At 41.0% G+C, this 20786-nt stretch overlaps 1 protein-coding gene and 2 long non-coding RNA genes across 5 annotated transcripts in view; 1 reads left to right on the forward strand and 2 right to left on the reverse strand.

Annotated features, from left to right (window-relative positions):
- Window positions 1-499: 499 nt before the first annotated feature.
- Window positions 500-6304, reverse strand: LOC145551912 (uncharacterized). Its single transcript, XR_014087788.1, has 3 exons — window positions 6214-6304; window positions 5871-6128; window positions 500-777 (listed from the first exon to the last, which is right to left on the reverse strand). It is a non-coding gene; the product is annotated as an uncharacterized LOC145551912 (long non-coding RNA).
- The window catches only part of LOC103460419 (uncharacterized), a 38321-nt gene continuing 23527 nt past the window's right edge, over window positions 5993-20786 (forward strand). The window contains exon 1 of one of the 2 annotated variants that reach the window (XR_014087787.1): window positions 5993-6337. This is a non-coding gene — a long non-coding RNA (uncharacterized LOC103460419). The remainder of the gene's footprint in view (window positions 6338-20786) is intronic. The other variant, XR_532921.3, reaches the window with a different exon arrangement.
- hyal4 (hyaluronidase 4) overlaps window positions 18692-20786 on the reverse strand; it is a 28038-nt gene continuing 25943 nt past the window's right edge. For both annotated transcript variants that reach the window (XM_008402573.2, XM_017303306.2), the window contains 2 exons: window positions 20451-20540; window positions 18692-19931 (listed from right to left, as the gene is read on the reverse strand). In XM_008402573.2, coding sequence (XP_008400795.2) covers window positions 19434-19931; window positions 20451-20540 — 588 coding nt within the window. In that variant the 3' untranslated portion in view covers window positions 18692-19433. The remainder of the gene's footprint in view (window positions 19932-20450; window positions 20541-20786) is intronic.

Here is a 20786-nt window from a genome sequence, read left to right on the forward strand (position 1 = left end):
CATTCCACCCTGTAGTTTTTCCTTTCTGAATAGCATTAGCATACCAATTATAATCCGGTATGTTATGAACAAGCAGGCAAAAAATGTTATCCAAAATATTAAAATGTTATCTATTTCTACCAGGTAGGAGATGTTTGAAATAATGTGCCAATTAGATTATTAAAAGCTTTACTAAATATTTGTCTACGGAAGAGAATTTGGGAAAGAAAACAGATCATCATTCTGACTTTAATCTAAAAAATTATCTTGCACATCAGTTGGTGTTAGAAAAATGTTTTAGGCCCCTTATTCTCTTCTGTGGTTTAACACCACACAATATTTTTTCACATTTTTATAAGTGAAGTATGACTGTCCAATTAGACATGAAAACCTTTGTCCCCTTCATGAGACTATTTACTTATAACTTATTGGTCTCAACTGACTAAACATAATGAACAACTTTTGAGTTGATTCTTTCTTAGCACTGGATGTATAAGCAAGAAACCAAAGAATTATTTCATATTTCATTTGTATCAATCTATATGTAGCCAGAGCTTTAAACTCAAATCTTACAAAATAAACAGACAAAATGTTTTCATAAAAATGTATTTATTACAATAACATACAAGCAGATATTCAGCCAATGTTTGGGGAATCATGAAAAATATTCCTATAATTTATGTATATAAAAGATGAGACAGTGAAGAAGACGATGTCAGGAGGAGGAAGAGGATCACTGGAAGATTCTGGGAAGCTGCATCCAAAGCTGAAGCTGAGGCTTCTTCTCCTAAGAGCCGCCTGTATGAAACAATGAAAAATATTTTTTAAAAGTTCACACTGCACGTAAGAAGCCAATCGAAGGGAAGAATATATTTAACACACAAATAATATGAATTTACAAACTGCAAAAAAATCAGAGGAAGGGAATATTAGTAATTGGTATTGGAAGAGAACTTCCATGTTGAACCCACATGTGCAGAAAACACTCTGGAGACGGGTAAAGGTGATTTATTAAATACAATGAAAACAAGAAAATATACAAGATGATCCGGGGCTGGTGCTCGTCTTGATGATTCAGGGTCTCTGGATGTAAATGAGATAGATTAGGGGCGTTCAATGGTCGTGGGAAAATTCAGTCCAGCAAGAAATCTACTTGTTATGAGCTTAGTCTGAGCTCGGGGAGGATGTCCCGTGAGGATCCGGGGCTGCAGGCTGAGAGGGGGCGAACAGGTGAGTGGGGGGTCGATCTCAGAGAGGAGCCGGGAGGGAACCCGGCCGAGGAATAGCCACAGGCAGGACTGAGAGCTGGTCTCAGAACTAAAGGTCACCGATGGGTACAACCCGCGGGGTCTGGAGGAGCTGATGTTCAAAGAGCTTAGGGCTTCGCAGGAGGATACCATCTCAGGCTAACACTCTGGCACAGGAGTGTCGGCGGCTCCGTCCTGATAAACTCCTCCAAACAAGGGTAAGTGGCAGCAGGTGTGCAGGTGGACCGCTGCAGGTCCACGCCCTCCCGAAGGTCCCTGGGCGCCCCCTGGTGGAGAAAAACTAGAGATGCCCCAGCCAGCCTTCCCCAGATCCTAACAAGAACAGTGTCAATGTTTAGAAGATACTAACATCTTCAGAAGTGTCGAGCTCTCCAGAGAGGAATATTATATTTCGACACAAGTATCAAACAGTATCTATGCAAACTCATTAAACTCTAAATGTCACACTTTGAGACGCTACGATCAGATATCAAGCAGCAGAACACGACAAGGTGAGATCAGGCCGCGGTTAGCGGGGTAAACACTCCACCCGGCCGCTGAGCCTGGAGCTGCCTACCACATGTGCCTGGTGTTTGCTGACTCATGGAAAAATTGCTGAATTTTCTGAGCATAGGCACATTTTGCAGCTCTGATGACGGGGTTCAGGTTGGCTCTGGCTGACCTGAGCACCTCTCTGTTCCTACATTTAAAAGCAGAGTTTTGTGCCTTCAGCATCTTACGCTGAAGCCATCCAGGGTTTCTGATTTGCCCTTGTGATGATGATCTTCCATGCACTTCAGAATGACACTGATTCGGCATACTCCTCAACATTGGTGTTTTCAGTTGCAGCTTCCCTGAACACATCACAGTCTGCATTCAGAACAGAATATGCAGGAATTAACATTATGGAGAGATGGACTGATGAGTGGGGTGCTACCTTGAATGCTGCCTTGTGTAGGCTCTATCCAGTGTATTTCAGCCTCTGGTTGTAAACTCTACATGCTGATGGAAATGAGGGAGAACTCTCTTATTGAAGTCTCCAGCAAAAATGAAAACACCCTCTGGATGAATAGTTTGCAAGTCAATGATGAAACTGCAGAGGACACCCTGAGTCTCCTTAATGTTGGCACTAGGGGGGGATATAAACAGCAATGATGATGATGCTTAATTCCTTGGGCATATAGAAGGGTCTGCATTTTATGGTCAGAAACTCGATGACTGGAGAGCAATGAGATGAGGCCACGTTGGGATTATTGTACCAGCTGTTATTACTGTAGATGCAAACCTCATACCCTCTGGTTTTACCACTGAGAGCGCTGCTCCCATCATTCCCACAATGTTGATGGCATCATCGGAAATAGAGGAGTTTAGCCATGTCTCAGTTAGAATTATGGCAAAGCAGTTACTCATCTCATGATTTGATGTTATAATCCAGCTTTAAGTAGTCAATTTTGTTCTCCTGAGACCAAACGTTAGTGAGCAAGATAAATGGAAGTGGCGTTCTCCAAGGTTTACACTTCAGCTTCGCGGTTAGTCCTCCCCAGCTGCTGCGCTGGTGGTTTCTTTCACAGCGCCTCCATTACTTCCAGGTAGGGTACTGGCACTGGTGGTGGCTTTTAGTGCTTTGTCGGCCACTGGATCTGGCTGGCATAATTGTCCAGAGTTTCCAGAATTTCAGTGTCCACTATCGGTAATATGCAGGATATGCGCAATTTTAAGATAAACTAACAATCATATTACATTATTATGCCGGAGCATTTCTCTACCCAGTACAAATGTCTTTTCATGCCTCGGTTTTTTTTTTTGTTCCTAGAAATATAAAAAAAATTGGGGCCCTGTCACTTACAAAATTCATCGTTTTGTTTTTAGTAGTAAAAATTCTAGGGCTGAAACGATTCCTCGAATGATTTGAGTACCTCAATTCAGTCATCCATCATGATCATGTCTGGGTTTTTGTTGCTTTTTGTGGACTGAAGGGTATCTTTAAATGACTGGCCTGGAGTGAGGCAGCCTTTCTCCTCCCAGAGCTGCTTCCTGGTTGCGGGTGGCTGTGCTTCAGATGTGCAGCTTTAGGGATTAGAGAAAAAATTAATTTCATATCATCCCTGTCTCAACAAATGTGTGGCGAAGCACACCGTGACGTTATATAGTTGGTAAATGAGTGTGTTATGAACGACAGTGTCAAATTCCGTCGCTATAAATGGCTAAGGTGAGAGTTCATCTAATAAACTAACTGAAGATGAGTACATAAATTAAAAGCTGTATGTACAGACAGTGTTAAGTGTATTTGTGAACCTGCCTCTTTATTTTTAAACTCAATACAATTTCAGATGTTTTTCATCAGTTTAACTTAGAAAGTGAGCTATTATTGTTACAAATTAGTTTTCTAAACTACAGGAAAGTTATTGTTAGGGATTCTCAAATATGAAAAATTGGACTGACGTTGATATGTGAGAGTAACACTGCTATTATCTAAGATTTACCAATGTTTAACTTTATAATTTTATCCGATTACTTGATTAATCGTAAGAATAATAGATAGAATATACGATTACTAAAATATTTGTTTACAACAGCCCTAACCACCCCTCCCAGATCAAAAAGCACTCATCCATATTTGCACTGTTCACCCCCCCTGGAGCTGCATGAACTGGTTTGACGTGACGGGGACAGAAGTCAGTAGAAGACGAGAACGACTGGCCGTTACTACGCTGCTAGATAGGCCAGGTTTTCAAAAACAGGTACAACAGACTGGGTAACAAAATAAAGTAAAGAAAAATGCAACAGAAATCCTAAAGATCTAAAATCTTTATAAAATAATAATAAAGAACATCCTTCTGTCTTGACTGGAGCCAGTCCACACAGTTTTACCTTAGCTTGCATTTAAATGACCAATATCTGTTGCCATGTCCCTCCTGACCCGCCGTCCCCTAAGTGAAATTAAAAGGGGCCATTAAAGCTGTACGTATGTAACTTTTACAAAACATATTTTTTACATATTTGTTAAAACTGTCGGACTTGTTGTAATAGTATGAATCTGGAAATGTATTTCCTCTGTCTCCCAGTGCTCTCTAGAAACAACCAATCAGAGGCAAGAGGTGAGTTTTAGTGCTGTCAATCTCAATCTCAATTGGCTGTTCATACCTCAAAGGGTATAGACTCTCACTCGAGATCAGGGACCACCTTGAGCAACAGGGACTATCTTTTATGGTTGGTGTATGCGGTGTGCTCCAGGGCGCCACCTCTTGGTTTGTATGTGCTGAGTGTGTTGCGTAGAATATGACTGGTTATGTAGTTAAGTTTACTGTTAGTAATTACTTCAAGTGAACTTATTCCACTACACCTCTGTTAAGGAATCCATGCTTTGTTATGTTAATCAGTTTGTATACGTACATATGTACGGTAAAGTTATTGTCAGTAAATTGGTTTTCATAGAGTTATGAATAAATCATGTATTTTATGTCACTTGTTTGTTCTGGTGGGGTTTGCAACTGAAAGAAAGAAAAAACAGTGGCTGGTGAAATGTCTGAGTGTCCAGCAGAAAATGTTTCATTTACATCCCTGTACACATCAGTACTAAAAGTCTGATGTATAATCAGATCTTTAGTATGTTTTCTGTAACATATAAAATGAATGATTTTATATGTTACATTTATTATGTAACATATATTTTCTGCACCTTTCTCATTTTGTTCAGGGTTACATGTAGCATTTGCATGTAACCCTGAAATCTGTGTGTCAGATTCCAATTTCATCATATGGAATCTGACAAATACTGCAAATATTCACCACACAGGAGTGTTTGCATAGTTAAAGGGATTGTTTAGATTTTTGGATGTAGGGTTCTATGAAATAGTTACCTGCAGAATATAGAAATCAAATTGAACTAAGTTTGCTAAAAAGCAAGACACTCTAAACCAGTGGTTCTTAACCTGGGTTTGATCGAACCCCAGGGGTTCGGTGAGTCAGAATAAGAAGGGTTCAGTAAATGCGCATATGAAACTGGGGGGTTCGGTAACTCAAAAAAGGTTAAGAACCACTGGTCTAAAGACTAAAGAGAAAATTAGCCCAGGGCCCTTATCAGACCAGTTTGGCATTGAAATGTTACATTTTCATAAAAGTCTGAGTAAACATTTTATGAATTGATTTAGGACATCTATAGTTTGTATGAGAACCATTGTATTATTTTGCTGCTTTCTCATCTGTGAGCGTGATACTATGGAAAACGGTGCTTCTTTCTGCTGATTGCATCAGTCAGTTTGATCTACTGAAACTCATGTGTCCGATGACATTTCAAAACCACGAGGCAGAAGAAAGAAGTGATAACCACACCATGAATGACGAGGCTTTTTCTTAGGAAATATGAGGACATCTGTATGAGCCAGAATATTCTGAAGAACAGCTGTTGGTCTCAGCCAGAACAGCTGATAGATTAGATTTAATATCATCACCTGCTGACTTCAATTACTGTTGTGAGGGAGACATAAAAAGGACAAAGTTGAAAGTCTATCCGGCAACCATACCGGCATGTCACACTTAGTCTGTATCACTAGCAATGCAGAGTCACCTTCCTCGCTAATACATCTACACAGGTTTTGAGAAATCTAACCCTAATCCTTACCCTGACTGCCAGTCAGTGTTTACCTTCAGGGGTGGGGGGGGAGGAATATCCACTGAGACCGAGATGCGACTCTCCAGATGCTGTCTTCCAAGCTTAGGGGAGGAGGTGAGAGACTGTTGGAGGGTGGACAGGCAGGCGAGCGGGTTGATCAGGGAGCGATCCAGGAGCGAAGGGGGGCCAGGCAGGAGACGGGAAGCCACTATCAGCATGCAGCTGATGGGGACGCAACTGGGAGGGAAACAGAACCAGCAAAGGTTCGACTCGGACCAGGAACGAGAACTCTGAGAGGAAAGGAAAAACGGACAGGTACGAAGTTACAAACGTGACTGGGACTCACTAATATATGTTACCAGGAAGCTCAGGTACCACTGGATACGTAGAACCATCTGGCATCTGCCACCAGAATCCAGCTCCTATTTAACCGCTCCTCCTGATAAGATGATGAGCTGCAGCTGACCATGCCTGTCTGACACACCCTGCAGGAGAGAAGGTAGGAGACACACACACTCACAGCACTCAGCTCCGTGGATATGACATCTGTTGTTTTTAACTTATCAATACGTTTAATTATGATTCATCTGATGTCCAAGTTGTACTGAATACTTTACTCCAGTGGTCTCCAACCCCCGGTCCGTGGACCAATTGGCAGCGGGCAGCGCCAGAAATAATTCAATATTTCCTTTTTATGTATTATTTGAGTCTGGAGGATCTTTTATTTTGAAAATCCTTTAACCGGATTCTCTCGGTTACTTCCGCGCCAACATTGAGCCCACAAGCAGCAAAATGAGTCAGAAACAGATCAGATGTCTTTGGAAAGTTTCTTTGCAAAGGGGAAAAGGCCCAGAGAAGAGACAGGAGAATGGATTTATCCCGGACCGGTAGGTGAGCCCCACATTACAAGCCGCTCTGCGTAACATGCGGCGACCGGCTGCTAATGAGGCAATGAAGCTTCAAGCTGCTTCACCACGTAGAGACCAAGTAGGCTGTGGATATAAGCAACACTTCAGGTGTTATTGTCTCCCATCACTCCCAGATGGGACCGTCTGGTTGCAGAGAAACAAGCTCAGGGCTCCGTTAGTCATTATCGTGAGTTAAAATTTTCACAAAAGTAAAATGTTCGTTTATGTGGCGTATCTGTATCTTATTTTGAAGGGATATATAAACGTTACCATAGCGACCAGAGTCAGAGCGTTTGGGCTGCGGTGGAGAGGAGATGAGTAGAGCTTGTGAGTCTTAAGTCTGGTTTAGACGGCAAGATTTAAGAATGTCGGCTGATTCTCCAAACCTCTGTGACCACAGAGCTGATAAAAGTCCAACAGGTTCGATCGGTTCGTGTCTCCAAGGCAGGAGCAACACGAACCGATTCCAGTCACGAACATCCCGATTCCAGAGGATAATCCAGTATACACCTAATATAGCGGGAATTTAGAATAATCAAACATGGGTGACGATGTAGAAGTGTAGTGTGGAGTCATTTTAAGAGATAAAAGATGTAACAAAAAGAAAAGGCGGTGGATGAAAGACGACGGGAGCAGCCGCTCTATTTGCTGCACTATGATTTAGAGGTGACTATGTTTTTTCATAGTTAACATTTTTAACTGAATAAACATAATAAACATATGTAAAAATGACCTTTACGAATAATAAATATTTTCACATGTCAGCTGGTTGGGATTCCCCTCTGTTCTTACGTCACCGCGCTTTCTGATTGGCTACCTGTCACATTCAGCAGGTTGGATTCTTGTTTCCAGTCAGGAAAAACCCACAGGCTGCGATAAAAGGGCCAAGTCTTGGTTGGTCCGCGATAATAAAAAGGTTGGGACCACTGCTGTAAGGCGTTCCTGAGGGATGAACTTATAGCATATACCTCATGGAGCAAAAAAGAGTTTATGTAAAATTTGAGAATTGGAAAGAGAAATCAAACTTAAAACAGTTTGGCTAGGTGTAATGATGATTTACTTTATCAAGATATTTGTGAGCTTAAGTTTCAGTTAAATGAAATTTATAACAAAAAAGTGGAATATTTAGGTTTAGGTTAGGCTCTGTTTAGGTTAAAAACGTCATTCTATGAGGAAGGGGAAGAAAACGGGTAAATTATTAGCAAGACAAGTTAAAAAAGAGGATTTTTGGAACATAATCCCTGCCATTAAACAAGGAGATACTTTAGTAACCTCAGCAAAAGACATAAACAATGTATTCAAACAATATTATGAAACATTATATACATTCTTCAGTGTTTAAAGAAACAAACCAAAGAGAAAGTGATGCTTTTCTCTCTAAACTCAATTTACCAAGGCTATCTCAGGAGTATGTAGAGTGGTTGGAAGCACCAATTTTTATTTAAATGGGTCAAAATACTGTATAAAGAACCAAAGGCTGCAGTCATAAGTAATGGCATTATCTCACCTTTTTTTAATTTATCACGTGGCACCCATCAGGGTTGTTCTCTGAGCCCCTTGTTATTCATTATCTTCATTGAAACTTTGGCAGTGAGCATAAGGATAAAGAAGGATAAATAGGGATATTATGGGGACAACAAGAACACAAACTGCTTTTATATGTGGACAATATATTATCACTTATCAACTTACATCTATCCCACACGTAATGGACACTATACAGATGTATTCAAAGGTCTCAGAGTACCGTATTTTCCGCACTATAAGGCGCACCTAAAAAATTTCCTCAACACAGTGCACCTTATAATCTGGTGTGCCTTATATATGGCCCTAACCCTAACCCTCACACTGAAGGCATCAAATCTATGAATTAACACATGTGGAAATATGTACTAAACAAAAAAGTGTAAAACAACTGAAAATATGTCTTATTATATTCTAGTTTCTTCAAAGTAGCAACCTTTTGCTGTGATTACTGCTTTGCACACACTCTGCATTCTCTTGATGAGTTTCAAGAGGTCGTAACCTGAAATGGTTTTCACTTCACAGGTTGTGCCCTGTCAGGTTAATAAGTGGGTTTTCTTGCCTTATAAATGGGGTTGGGACCATCAGTTGTGTTGTGCAGAAGTCATGTGGACACACAGCTGATAATCCTACTGAATAGAGTGTTAGAATTTGTATTATGGCAAGACAAAAGCAGCTCAGTAAAGAAAAACGAGTGGCCATCATTACCTTAAGAAATGAAGGTCAGTCAGTTCGAAAAATTGGGAAAACTTTGAAAGTGTCCCCAAGTGCAGTCGCAAAAACCATCAAGTGCTACAAAGAAACTGGCTCACATGAGGACCGCCCCAGGAAAGGAAGACCAAGAGTCACCTCTGCTGCCGAGGATAAGTTCATCCGAGTCACCTGCCTCAGAAATGGCAGGTTAACAGCAGCTCAGATTAGAGACCTGGTCAATGCCACAGAGTTCTAGCAGCAGACACATCTCTGCATCAACTGTTAAGAGGAGACTGTGTGAATCAGGCCTTCATGGTAGAATAGCTGCTAGGAAACCACTGGTAAGGACAGGCAACAAGAAGAAGAGGCTTGTTTGGGCTAAAGAACACAAGGAATGGACATTAGACCAGTGGAAATCTGTGCTTTGGTCTGATGAGTCCAAATTTGAGATCTTTGGTTCCAACCACCGTGTCTTTGTGCGACGCAGAAAAGGTGAACGGATGGACTCTACATGCCTGGTTCCCACCGTGAAGCATGGAGGAGGAGGTGTGATGGTGTGGGGGTGCTTTGCTGGTGACAGTGTTGGGGATTTATTCAAAATTGAAGGTATACTGAACCAGCATGGCTACCACAGCATCTTACAGGGTCATGCTATTCCATCCGGTTTGCGTTTAGTTGGACCATCACTTATTTTTCAACAGGACAATGACCCCAAACACACCTCCAGGCTGTGTAACGGCTATTTGATCTACAATTTTCAGTCATGAAAATGAAGAAAACTCTTTGAATAAAAAGGTGTGTCCAAACTTTTGGTCTGTACTGTAGATATTATCATACGCCTACTAGGTTACATAGAATGAAAATAATGTCAGACAATATGTGCAGGAAATGTAAGAAAGACGTGGGCATATATTTGCATTGTTTTTGGGACTGCTCTGGTTTCACCCTTTTGGACAAAAATTTTGGAGGCTCTAAGTCCATGGCATGGCTCTGAGATCCAGAAGTGTGTTTACTGAGAGACAGATCTCAAATGCCGAACATCCCAAAAGGAGTTTTTACAGTTGTAGTGGTCGGTCTGGTGACAGCCTGCAGGATCATCTTAAGACATTGGAAGACCACAAAGTGTCCCGAGCTAAATGAGTGGATTAAATCGATGATGGACACAGCTTCTTATGAAGCCATGATTAACAACATGGAAGGGAACAGGGACATGGAATGGGATAGCTTTTGACTTATTGAAAAGAACTACGGATTTGAGTGATGCATCTGGATGAAGCTTGTTATTCCTGGACAACTAACTTTTTCCCAACTACTGTATGTTTTTGAATTAACACTGTAACATGCATTTGATATATAGCTTTGAGGTGGGTGGAGGGGGGTGCACTAGCCTTTTTGTTTAATGTTTGTGCTTTTATGTGAGACAATATTCAGAAACTCAATAAAAATTTGAATTACAAAAAAAAAGACTAGTATACGGTGGCCGACAGGTGCAAACGTGCAGCAAAAAAGAAAAGATGCAAACAAAAAGTGCTGAAAACGGAAGTGCTCCAGACCACTAGAGGGAGTTGAACAAAAAACAGCTGTGTCCAAATGTAGGGTCTGCATCCTTTAAAAAGATGTTCAGAAAAGCAGCAATGGCGGCACAATTGTTTTTGCTGTGTTACACTTAAAATTACACAAAATGATTTTTTACAATGTTTTTTGGCGAGAATGTAGATGTATATCTACTTGGTTCATCAATAAATCATTCAATTCCAATATTGCTCTGACGTTTTCGGAGATGTCTGCTCCCGCTGCATTAACATCCAGCTCCCCTACCAGCTGTCAGCTGGCCGGGCGCTCCAGGTTCGGCACACCGAGAGAGAACGCATGTCTCCAGGCAAGTCGTTTTAAAAACTCCCGCTAATTTTCCCCTATGAGTGGAGGTGGAACACAGATTAAACCAGGTAATAGCTGTAAAAAAAATTTGTTCACTAAAGTATTACATTTATTCCTGAGCAAATGGGTTTGACTGACTAAAGCTAAGCATTCAAACATAGTAGTTTTATTTAACTGTATTGTCTTAATTCCTGAGTATGGAGGACCAAAACCGACATAAGAAATAAAAGAATAAATATATAAATAAAAGCATAAATATATATTTAGATAATAAATCATAAATACACTGCTCAAAAAAATAAAGTGAACACTTAAACAACACAATATAACTCCAAGTAAATCAAACTTCTGTGAAATCAAACTGTCCACTTAGGAAGCAACACTGATTGACAATCAGTTTCCCCTGCTGTTGTGCAAATGGAATAGACAACAGATGGAAATTATTGGCAATTAGCAAGACACACTCAATAAAGAAGAGGTTCTGCATGTGGGGACCACAGACCACTTCTCAGTACCTATCCTGTCTGGCTGATGTTTTGGTCAGTTTTGAATGTTGGTGGTGCTTTCACACTCGTGGTAGCATGAGACGGACTCTACAACCCACACAAGTGGCTCAGGTAGTGCAGCTCATCCAGGATGGCACATCAATGAGAGCTGTGGCAAGAAGGTTTGCTGTGTCTGTCAGCGTAGTGTCCAGAGGCTGGAGGGGCTACCAGGAGACAGGCCAGTACACCAGGAGACGTGGAGGAGGCCGTAGGAGGGCAACAACCCAGCAGCAGGACCGCTACCTCCGCCTTAGTGCAAGAAGGAACAGGAGGAGCACTGCCAGAGCCCTGCAGAATGACCTCCAGCAGGCCACAAATGTGCATAGAAACAGACTCCATGAGGATGGTATGAGGGCCCGACGTCCACAGATGGGGGTTGTGCTCACAGCCCAACACCGTGCAGGACGCTTGGCATTTGCCAGAGAACACCAGGATTGGCAAATTCGCCACTGGCGCCTTGTGCTCTTCACAGATGAAAGCAGGTTCACACTGAGCACATGTGACAGACGTGACAGAGTCTGGAGACGCCGTGGAGAGCGGTCTGCTGCCTGCAACATCCTTCAGCATGACCGGTTTGGCAGTGGGTCAGTAATGGTGTGGGGTGGCATTTCTTTGGAGGGCCGCACAGCCCTCCATGTGCTCACCAGAGGTAGCCTGACTGCCATTAGGTACCGAGATGAGATCCTCAGACCCCTTGTGAGACCATATGCTGGTGCGGTTGACCCTGGGTTCCTCCTAATGCAGGACAATGCTAGACCTCATGTGGCTGGAGTGTGTCAGCAGTTCCTGCAAGATGAAGGCATTGAAGCTATGGACTGGCCCGCCCGTTCCCCAGACCTGAATCCGATTGAGCACATCTGGGACATCATGTCTCGCTCCATCCACCAACGTCACGTTGCACCACAGACTGTCCAGGAGTTGGCAGATGCTTTAGTCCAGGTCTGGGAGGAGATCCCTGAGGAGACCATCCGCCACCTCATCAGGAGCATGTCCAGGAGTTGTAGGGAGGTCATACAGGCACGTGGAGGCCACACACAATACTGAGCCTCATTTTGACTTGTTTTAAGGACATTACATTAAAGTTGGATCAGCCTGTAGTGTGTTTTTTTTTCACTTTAATTTTGTGTGTGGCTCCAAATCCAGGCCTCTATTGGTTAATAAATTTGATTTCCATTGATGATTTTTGTGTGATTTTGTTGTCAGCACATTCAACTTTGTACAGAACAAAGTATTCAATGAGAATATTTCATTCATTCAGATCTAGGATGTGTTATTTGAGTGTTCCCTTTATTTTTTTGAGGAGTGTATATACTTTAATAAGAAATAAATGCATAAATATGTTTAGTTTTTGCTTTTCTTTACACGAGTTTCCGTCAAGAAAATTAGATATTTTGCTTTGCCTTTCTTTGCTTCTCCCTTTTCTGCTCGCTGTATTTCTGCTGCATCGTTATGTTAATGAGGAGAGCTCCCTTCTATGTCTGCTATTGGTCAATAGAGCTTTGGAACTAATGTCACTGCGTCAGACGTCGTGGGGCGTTTAGGTCCAGTCCATCTTTGCAGGCCACAGACCAAAACAAACTTAATCCTGGTGGTTTTATTGTGTTGTGTGTGTGTGTGTAATATATATATATATATATATATATATATATATATATATTTTTTTTTTTTTTTTCTAGGTTTTTTTTTCATGTTTTCCAGCTGACGAGTTCTAGCTTAAGATTGATTGGGTCCAAACTCTGATGCGAGATTCATCCTTGCTGTGCAGGGAATCTCTCCATTTCTCCCTCTTCTTCCTCACATCGTGTCTTTAGGAAACCTTCAAAACAAAAACGGGAGATTTGGGATGTATCTTACTTTGACAGAGTGAAATAATTAAATAATAGCCATTGCCACTGTGTAAACTTTGCTGGTGAATGTTACAACATGTAATATTTTGATTTTTATAATATATATTATATTGTTTCATTTCTATAGTAGGCTCTTGTATCAGATAATCTAAGTCAATTTTGGAGAATAACTGAAACTTTTAAGAATCTCGGTTAGCTTTCAGAGCAGGGGCTGAACACCAAGCACTATAGCTAGCATTAGCTGGTATCTCGCCGGTGGACATAAATAAAGTATAGTAATACTCTAAACACAAAATACACAATAATATGTCCATCTTACTTGCGAAACGTTGTCTGTGGAGCCTCACATCAACAATATCCCTCAGTGCTGAGGCATCTTCTGCTGTTTTGGTTGAGCAAAGCAGGAGGGACGCCTCCCTTTTTTTGTTTGCATCTTTTCTCTGTTGCTGCACGTTTGCACCTGTCGGCCACCGTGCTAGTAAGTAGCAACGAATAACAAAAGTGTTTTTCTCAGTAAACAACCTGTTGAGACCCATTGAAGTCAAACTAAGATTCAAATGTTGCTTAAATATGAGTTTGGTTCAAAGATCTAATCTCTGCTACACCTTTAGAAAAACTTAAGGCTCTAAATAAAAACAAGTTTTAATAACTCCACTTAACAAAATTCCTCATAAATATAGATTTATTGCAGTGGTTCTCAATACAAGTCATGTGTTATTTAAATTATGACTTGTCGCTTTAAGCTTTTATTTATTTATTTATTTATTTTTCATGTAAAAATCTATAAATATGAATTGAATATTTGGGAAGTATCATAACTTAAACTCAAAGGTCAGCGCCAGAGTTTTCTAGAAAAATATTCAGATTTTATTTTGTGGTCATAAGCTCTGCGTTGAAGATGGTAAGAAATAAAGACATACCTTTTTTTTTTTTTTTTTAGTGTCCCATACAGAGCTGTCGGCTAGTGGTAACGCTCAGCTTCTCCTTCCCGTTTCAAGCTCTTATTAGAGTAAGAGTTACAGAGCTAAACATAACTGAAATATTGTCTACCTTCGACAGGAAAAGGAGCCAAGTCTATGAAAGCAATGTAGCAGTTTTGCTAGTTTTGATTTCCAAGGCCCCATTTTGACAGGTGCAGATTTTTACTCACCAGAGTGTAAGTGTCGCATATGATGACGTCAGCTTATTCTTCTTCTTGGGTTTTTTGTGGGATCCGTCCTTATTTTTATTATTTCAATAAAAAATATTAAACGTTTACAGAACAGTTTGCATGCAATCACAAAAGAAAATACATTAAAATTTTTCTTAAATTTATTTGGTGTAAATCATTGATATCATACTCAAAAATAATTGGTAAATAAAAAAAAGGCTTTTAAATCAAGTTACAACCACAACAAAAACCCTCCGGTTTTATATTTTACTGAGTTATTTTTAAATACCAAATTAAAGTCCTTTGACCGATACGTCTGACATGTATTTGTAGTAAATATTCTTAATATCCTGTTCAAACTAGCACATAAATTGTAAATAAAGGTTTTTAAAAAAATAGAATAGACTCGTCATCTTATTCGTTCCTAGATCGTCAGTTTCGGACGCTTAGGGATCCGTACAGCATTCAATGAGAGAACCCTTCTCGTCAATTATTGACATTTGGGCAGGTTCCCTCAGCGTCAACGTGTGACGCTGAGGGAACCTGACACTGAGGGAACGTGACGCTGAGGGAACCTGACGCTGAGGGAACGTGATGCTGAGGGAACCTGACACTGAGGGAACCTGACGCTGAGGGAACCTGACGCTGAGGGAACCTGACGCTGAGGGAACCTGACGCTGAGGGAACCTGACACTGAGGGAACCTGACGCTGAGGGAACGTGATGCTGAGGGAACCTGACACTGAGGGAACCTGACGCCGAGGGAACCTGACGCCGAGGGAACCTGACACTGAGGGAACCTGACGCTGAGGGAACGTGATGCTGAGGGAACCTGACACTGAGGGAACCTGACGCTGAGGGAACCTGACACTGAGGGAACGTGATGCTGAGGGAACCTGACGCTGAGGGAACCTGACACTGAGGGAACGTGATGCTGAGGGAACCTGACGCTGAGGGAACCTGACACTGAGGGAACGTGATGCTGAGGGAACCTGACACTGAGGGAACCTGACGCTGAGGGAACCTGACACTGAGGGAACCTGACGCTGAGGGAACCTGACGCTGAGGGAACCTGACGCTGAGGGAACGTGATGCTGAGGGAACCTGACGCTGAGGGAACCTGACACTGAGGGAACGTGATGCTGAGGGAACCTGACGCTGAGGGAACCTGACACTGAGGGAACGTGATGCTGAGGGAACCTGACACTGAGGGAACCTGACGCTGAGGGAACCTGACACTGAGGGAACGTGATGCTGAGGGAACCTGACGCTGAGGGAACCTGACACTGAGGGAACCTGACACTGAGGGAACGTGATGCTGAGGGAACCTGACACTGAGGGAACTTGACGCTGAGGGAACCTGACCAAACGTCAATATATGACGAGTCGGGAGTGAGAATGTGTTCCTTCACACTGCGCAAGCGCACAGCAGTAAATCCTAAGCAATGTGATGAGGACCTATAATGCTGAGAGTGAATGTGGAAGTTTGGGTGTTGCGGTGGAAAATTACCTCGGGGTGAAGTAGGTCAAAATGCATCAACACGACGAATCTAATGTGACATTTAAAACTCTAACCTTAACCCAACATCTGGTTTGAGGTGATTCCTCTGGAACCTGTTGGAGGAAAAATATCCCAACTTCAGAAGATGAGCTTTAACCTAACAGAGCTCTGTGGTTCCTCCTATCAGTATGAGAGTCAGGGTGAGGAGGCGCCATGTTAGGAAGAGAAATGGAAGCTGCAGGATCTTCAGAACAAAGGGTTCAGCTGTTAGCTGTGGCTCTGCATCACTAACATAAAATCCTCCAGTAAGTAAATACTTAAAGCAAAATACATGCAACATGTTTCATTTACTTTCACTACTCAATAGGAAGAAACACATTGACAATAAAAATCAGTCCATGGTTCATTATTTCATATTTTGGCTGAATTATGATAAACTGCCATTTTACAGCAATAGACTATATTATAAAATATTGTATTATCTCACAAAGGGGGAAACTCCTGTGCGACAACAGCGAGAAACGATTGAAGCACGTAGATTCACACAAAGATGAAGCATAAAAAACAAATGACTGTAACATGCTGTACAATATTAACAGGAATGTGTAACTGAGTGTCTTCAGAAAATGCGCATGTTGTGTTTGAGTAATAAAAATACATCAGGCTGTGTGTTTTAAATGTCGTCAATGGCTGCATGTACACAACCTTAAATGTAGTAACAACCAGACAGATATATCTACAAACTGCTCACCTGCTGGACAGCAGCAGCGGCGTTAGCTGCGTCTGAGTCGGTGTTCACCGAGGGCCTCCGTCGGCTCCGAAGCGGCTAACGAGGCTAATGAAGCTAACGAGGCTAACGAGGCTAATGAAGCTAACGAGGCTAACGAGGCTAATGAAGCTAACGAGGCTAACGAGGCTTTCCATTCTCTCCTCTACGGTGACAAAAACGACTCATTGCTCACGGCTCCATCGAGCTGCCGCTGAATATTGAAATCTGATGCAAAGTAAAGCCGGCATCTTTGTTCACTGCTTGCTTGTAGCTTCCATCATTCCATGTTGCAGTGAGTTTGAAATGTTGCGCCTTTTTTTCCCTTCTCTCTTTGCTGCTGTCTGACCACAGCCAATCAGTGAACAGGAGCGAAACAGGGCCAGCTTTGAGAAAAAGCCTGTGGAAACGCTGGTAATGCCAGCCGAGTAGAGCTGAACAGGTGGAAAAAGGGCTAATGGGTGTTTACCAGCCTTAATAGGTGTTTGGTTATGTGTGACTGTTGCCTGTCTTATATGTTATGGCTATTGTTGAGAAAAAATGATTATTTTTAGTGTTTAACATAGTTTAAACCTTTTAGAACAAATTTCTTAAGTTTGAACAGGTTTGTGTTAGTGATTTAAAACCCGAAGAACTATTGCTGGGTTAAGTATTTAAAGTACAAAGGAGAATAGAGATCTGCAGGAGAGCCTCGGCTCAGAGCCCTGGGGTCTTATCATTAAAGACAGGAGGTCATAAATTAACACATGCAGGAAGGTGGAGGACAGAATCACTTGAATTACTCTGAGAAAGGAAACTTTGGTCGGTTCATGTAACCAGGATGAGAAGTCTTCCAAAACTAACATCTGACATGGTGAAAAAAACTGAATATAACATAAAATGTTTTAAATCACTAACATTTAATTTGTAAGACATTTTTCTTAGTTATTAATAACATGTTTTGACTAAAATTCTATTATCTTGTTTTAGAATTAATTTAGTTAATGATGAATGTATTAGAAATTGTATTATTTCTGACTATATTAGAATCACATGAAAATGTTTTGTTTAGTATTAGAAAATACTTAGGTTTATGGTGAATTAATGTCTTAATTCTTATTTGTTTCTAATTCCTAATTAGAAACAGGAATTGTACTTCATTATTTTCTGTTTATTATCTATTGCTTTTGTTTGATATCAGGACTAAACTTTGGAGATGCTGAGTGCAGAAGAACAAATTGGGTTTTTTGGAGAACTTTTCATTGAATTAAAAACAGTATTAAAGGTTTGTTCCTGGCAGAGCAGAAGAGAAACCAGAATTTCACAGCTACCTGTGAGGTTCCTGCATCTGTTTCTCTTGGCCCAGATGGCTGTAGAGCCGGATAGTGTTAAGAAAATACATTTAAAATAAGTTAGTTTTAGAATTTATTATGACTTGATTGAAATACCATAATTATAGTTTTAAAATTTATAATATATTCTGACCTATTGATCTTTATTTTACTGTAGTTAAAGCAGATTGTTTGCTATTATCTCTGATCTGCTCTTTGTCTGTCTGGAAACAATCAGTAGGAAGTTCTAGCTTTTCACACTGATCTGTGAAAGCCATAAACCACCATGAATTCAGAGAGTCTGCTTCTACCTTATTTAGCAAAAGGTGTTTGATCTTGTGAACAAACTGCAGGACTTTTTCTAAATTTAAAAAAGGGCCAGAGATGCCTTCCAGTTGGTCAAGTAGAGATACGCCTTATTTGAATACATTAAAGAGGAAAACACACCTACAGGTATAAAAGTTTGTGCACAAGGGAAACAATTCAGAAAAAAGCTGATTTATTTTACTTCTGCACCAGCTCTTTCTCCAAGGACGTCCTTGATATTTCTCTGTCTTCTTGTCTCAGGTAACAATGTTTGTATCTGTGTTTCTTCAGTTTCCTGTACTATCTTATACTTTCTTCTGATTGGATTAAATTCTGTAATTCTGTGACGTCAACACGCATTGTTGTGTTTCTGTCCCCACACGTGGCCACGCGAGAAAACCCGGGATCAACAGGAAGAATCAGAGCCAGAGATTTGCTAAATTTAATTGTAATATAAAAATTCTTCCTTAACATTATGTAAGCATGCAGCACTGTGGATGTGAGCAGATAAAAGAGATAGTGGAAAGACACATAATTATTATATTCATTACAATACCTTTACTGGACGGATGTTAAGGCATCCAAAGGACAGCATTCAACTTAATCCACTGAGGGTAAAAAAAGGAGTGAAATATTGTCCCAGGGATAAAACATCCAAACAGGCTCAGTGGTGTGGTACAGTATATACAGTCCAATACAGCCAGTCTAAGCTCTAAATTACAGAAATTGAATAGCAGCTAAACAATATGATATCCCGACACTGAGGAACAAACTCGGTGGTTAATCTACGTCTCAAGCAGAAGGAAGACGGCTGGTCTGAGAGACGACTGAACAGGAAAACCAACGAGAAGCAGAGAAGATGGTAGCTTCTCTCTATCACCTGCTCTGCAGCCTTGACTCGTCTCCCTTGATGGTTTTACAATCGTTCACACTTTAATGATGTGACTTGTGACTGCTGGCCTGGCTGCATCTGTTGAGTCTGATACCTCTAATCAGAATTGATGGAGGTATCAGAGGCTTTTTTTTGGACAAGTGAAATAAGACAAAATCCTTTTGTTGTATATTTGTGCTAATAAATTCATGTTTACCCATCTTTGTATAAAACAGAATAGAAATTATGTGTAAAATTATCTATCCAAACTGTATTTCGGGTGAAATTTTTATAGAACTATACAACCATCTGTATGAGCAGTAAGTTCAAATGTAGCAATAACAGTATCTGGTAATGAGAGCAACCAACTGGCAGGGCAGAACTGTCCCTGTTCTCCCACAGCCCACCCTGTTCATCCTCCCACTCAGTCCTCTTTCGTTCTTGTTCGTTCTTCTCTTCCCTCTTCAACTCATCATCCTCCTTCACTTTGTTTAAACTGTCACATCTGTGTCCTTCATGGCCTTCATAGCAGTGGCAGCGAAATCTGTCAGTGAGCTGCTGCAGGTCATTCTGTGACGGCCATCCACTGACGGTAAAGGTCCCGTTCCCTAAGGGGTGGATTTGGTAATTCTCAGAGCTCAGATGGAGGTAGTGGTGGGCCAGGGGGTCTTGGCGGACACACCGGCCGTTCCCTTTGCACAGGAATTCACTGCAGACTTCAGCAGCACGGGTCACATTGGTGATGTACTGACCAAGGCGACGAGTCAAGAAGGACTTCACCAAAGTGCAGTTATGCTGTAGAGACAAGCCAGTAGTCATAGTGTGACATTTTGTTAAACATTCCTACACATATATTTAGTTTACATCAGTTATAATTCTTGTAGCATAATGTTTCAGATCATAGTACATGCAACATCTTGCACACTGCAACTGTCTGATGAAACACCAAAACTGTTAAAGCATCATAATATAGCATTTGCTGAAGATTTGAGTTATTTTCTGTGGGGGAAAGTTGTCCTGGAATCTCCTTTCTAAAAATGGCATTGTTATCCCCTGTCACATGAATTAAGGTTTAAAAACAATGATTTAGTTTTTTCAAAGTACTCGGGGTGATGGTGTTAGAGAAAGTTCAAAACCACTAAGAATGTTGGGGGTAAAATCAAAAAGCAAGATGATATAGGAAACCACTTTCAGCCTCCCCTCGAGGCCATAAGCAATGCGGACAGCTGATATCCTACTTGAATAAAATGTACACCCTCATGTTAAAGCACTTCACTGTATAAAAAAGGAAATTAGTGTTGGAAGTACACCTACCCTGGATGAGGTCAAGTTAAGGTCTCCCCAGATGATGAACCCTGCAGCTCCCAGAGCAGCACTTTCCCCAATAGTATGAATCAAGTCTTTCTGCAGGAAATGCACAAAACAAAAATAGGTACAGCTATCATTCATTTGTTGTCCATCATGATAAAACTAAGAATTGAGCTTTTGTCATTTTAATGTTTTCCTCTTGAATGATAAAAATTGGATATATATATATATATATATATATATATACATACATACAACAAAAGACCCTTTTCTTGGATTTGCTTTTCTGTAGATGTCCAGCAGATGGCAGAAGTGAATTTAATTTTCATCTTCAGTTTCAGT

The sequence above is a fragment of the Poecilia reticulata genome, chromosome 6 (assembly GCF_904066995.2).
Source record: "Poecilia reticulata chromosome 6, P_reticulata-male-v2, whole genome shotgun sequence".
NCBI lineage: Eukaryota > Metazoa > Chordata > Actinopteri > Cyprinodontiformes > Poeciliidae > Poecilia > Poecilia reticulata.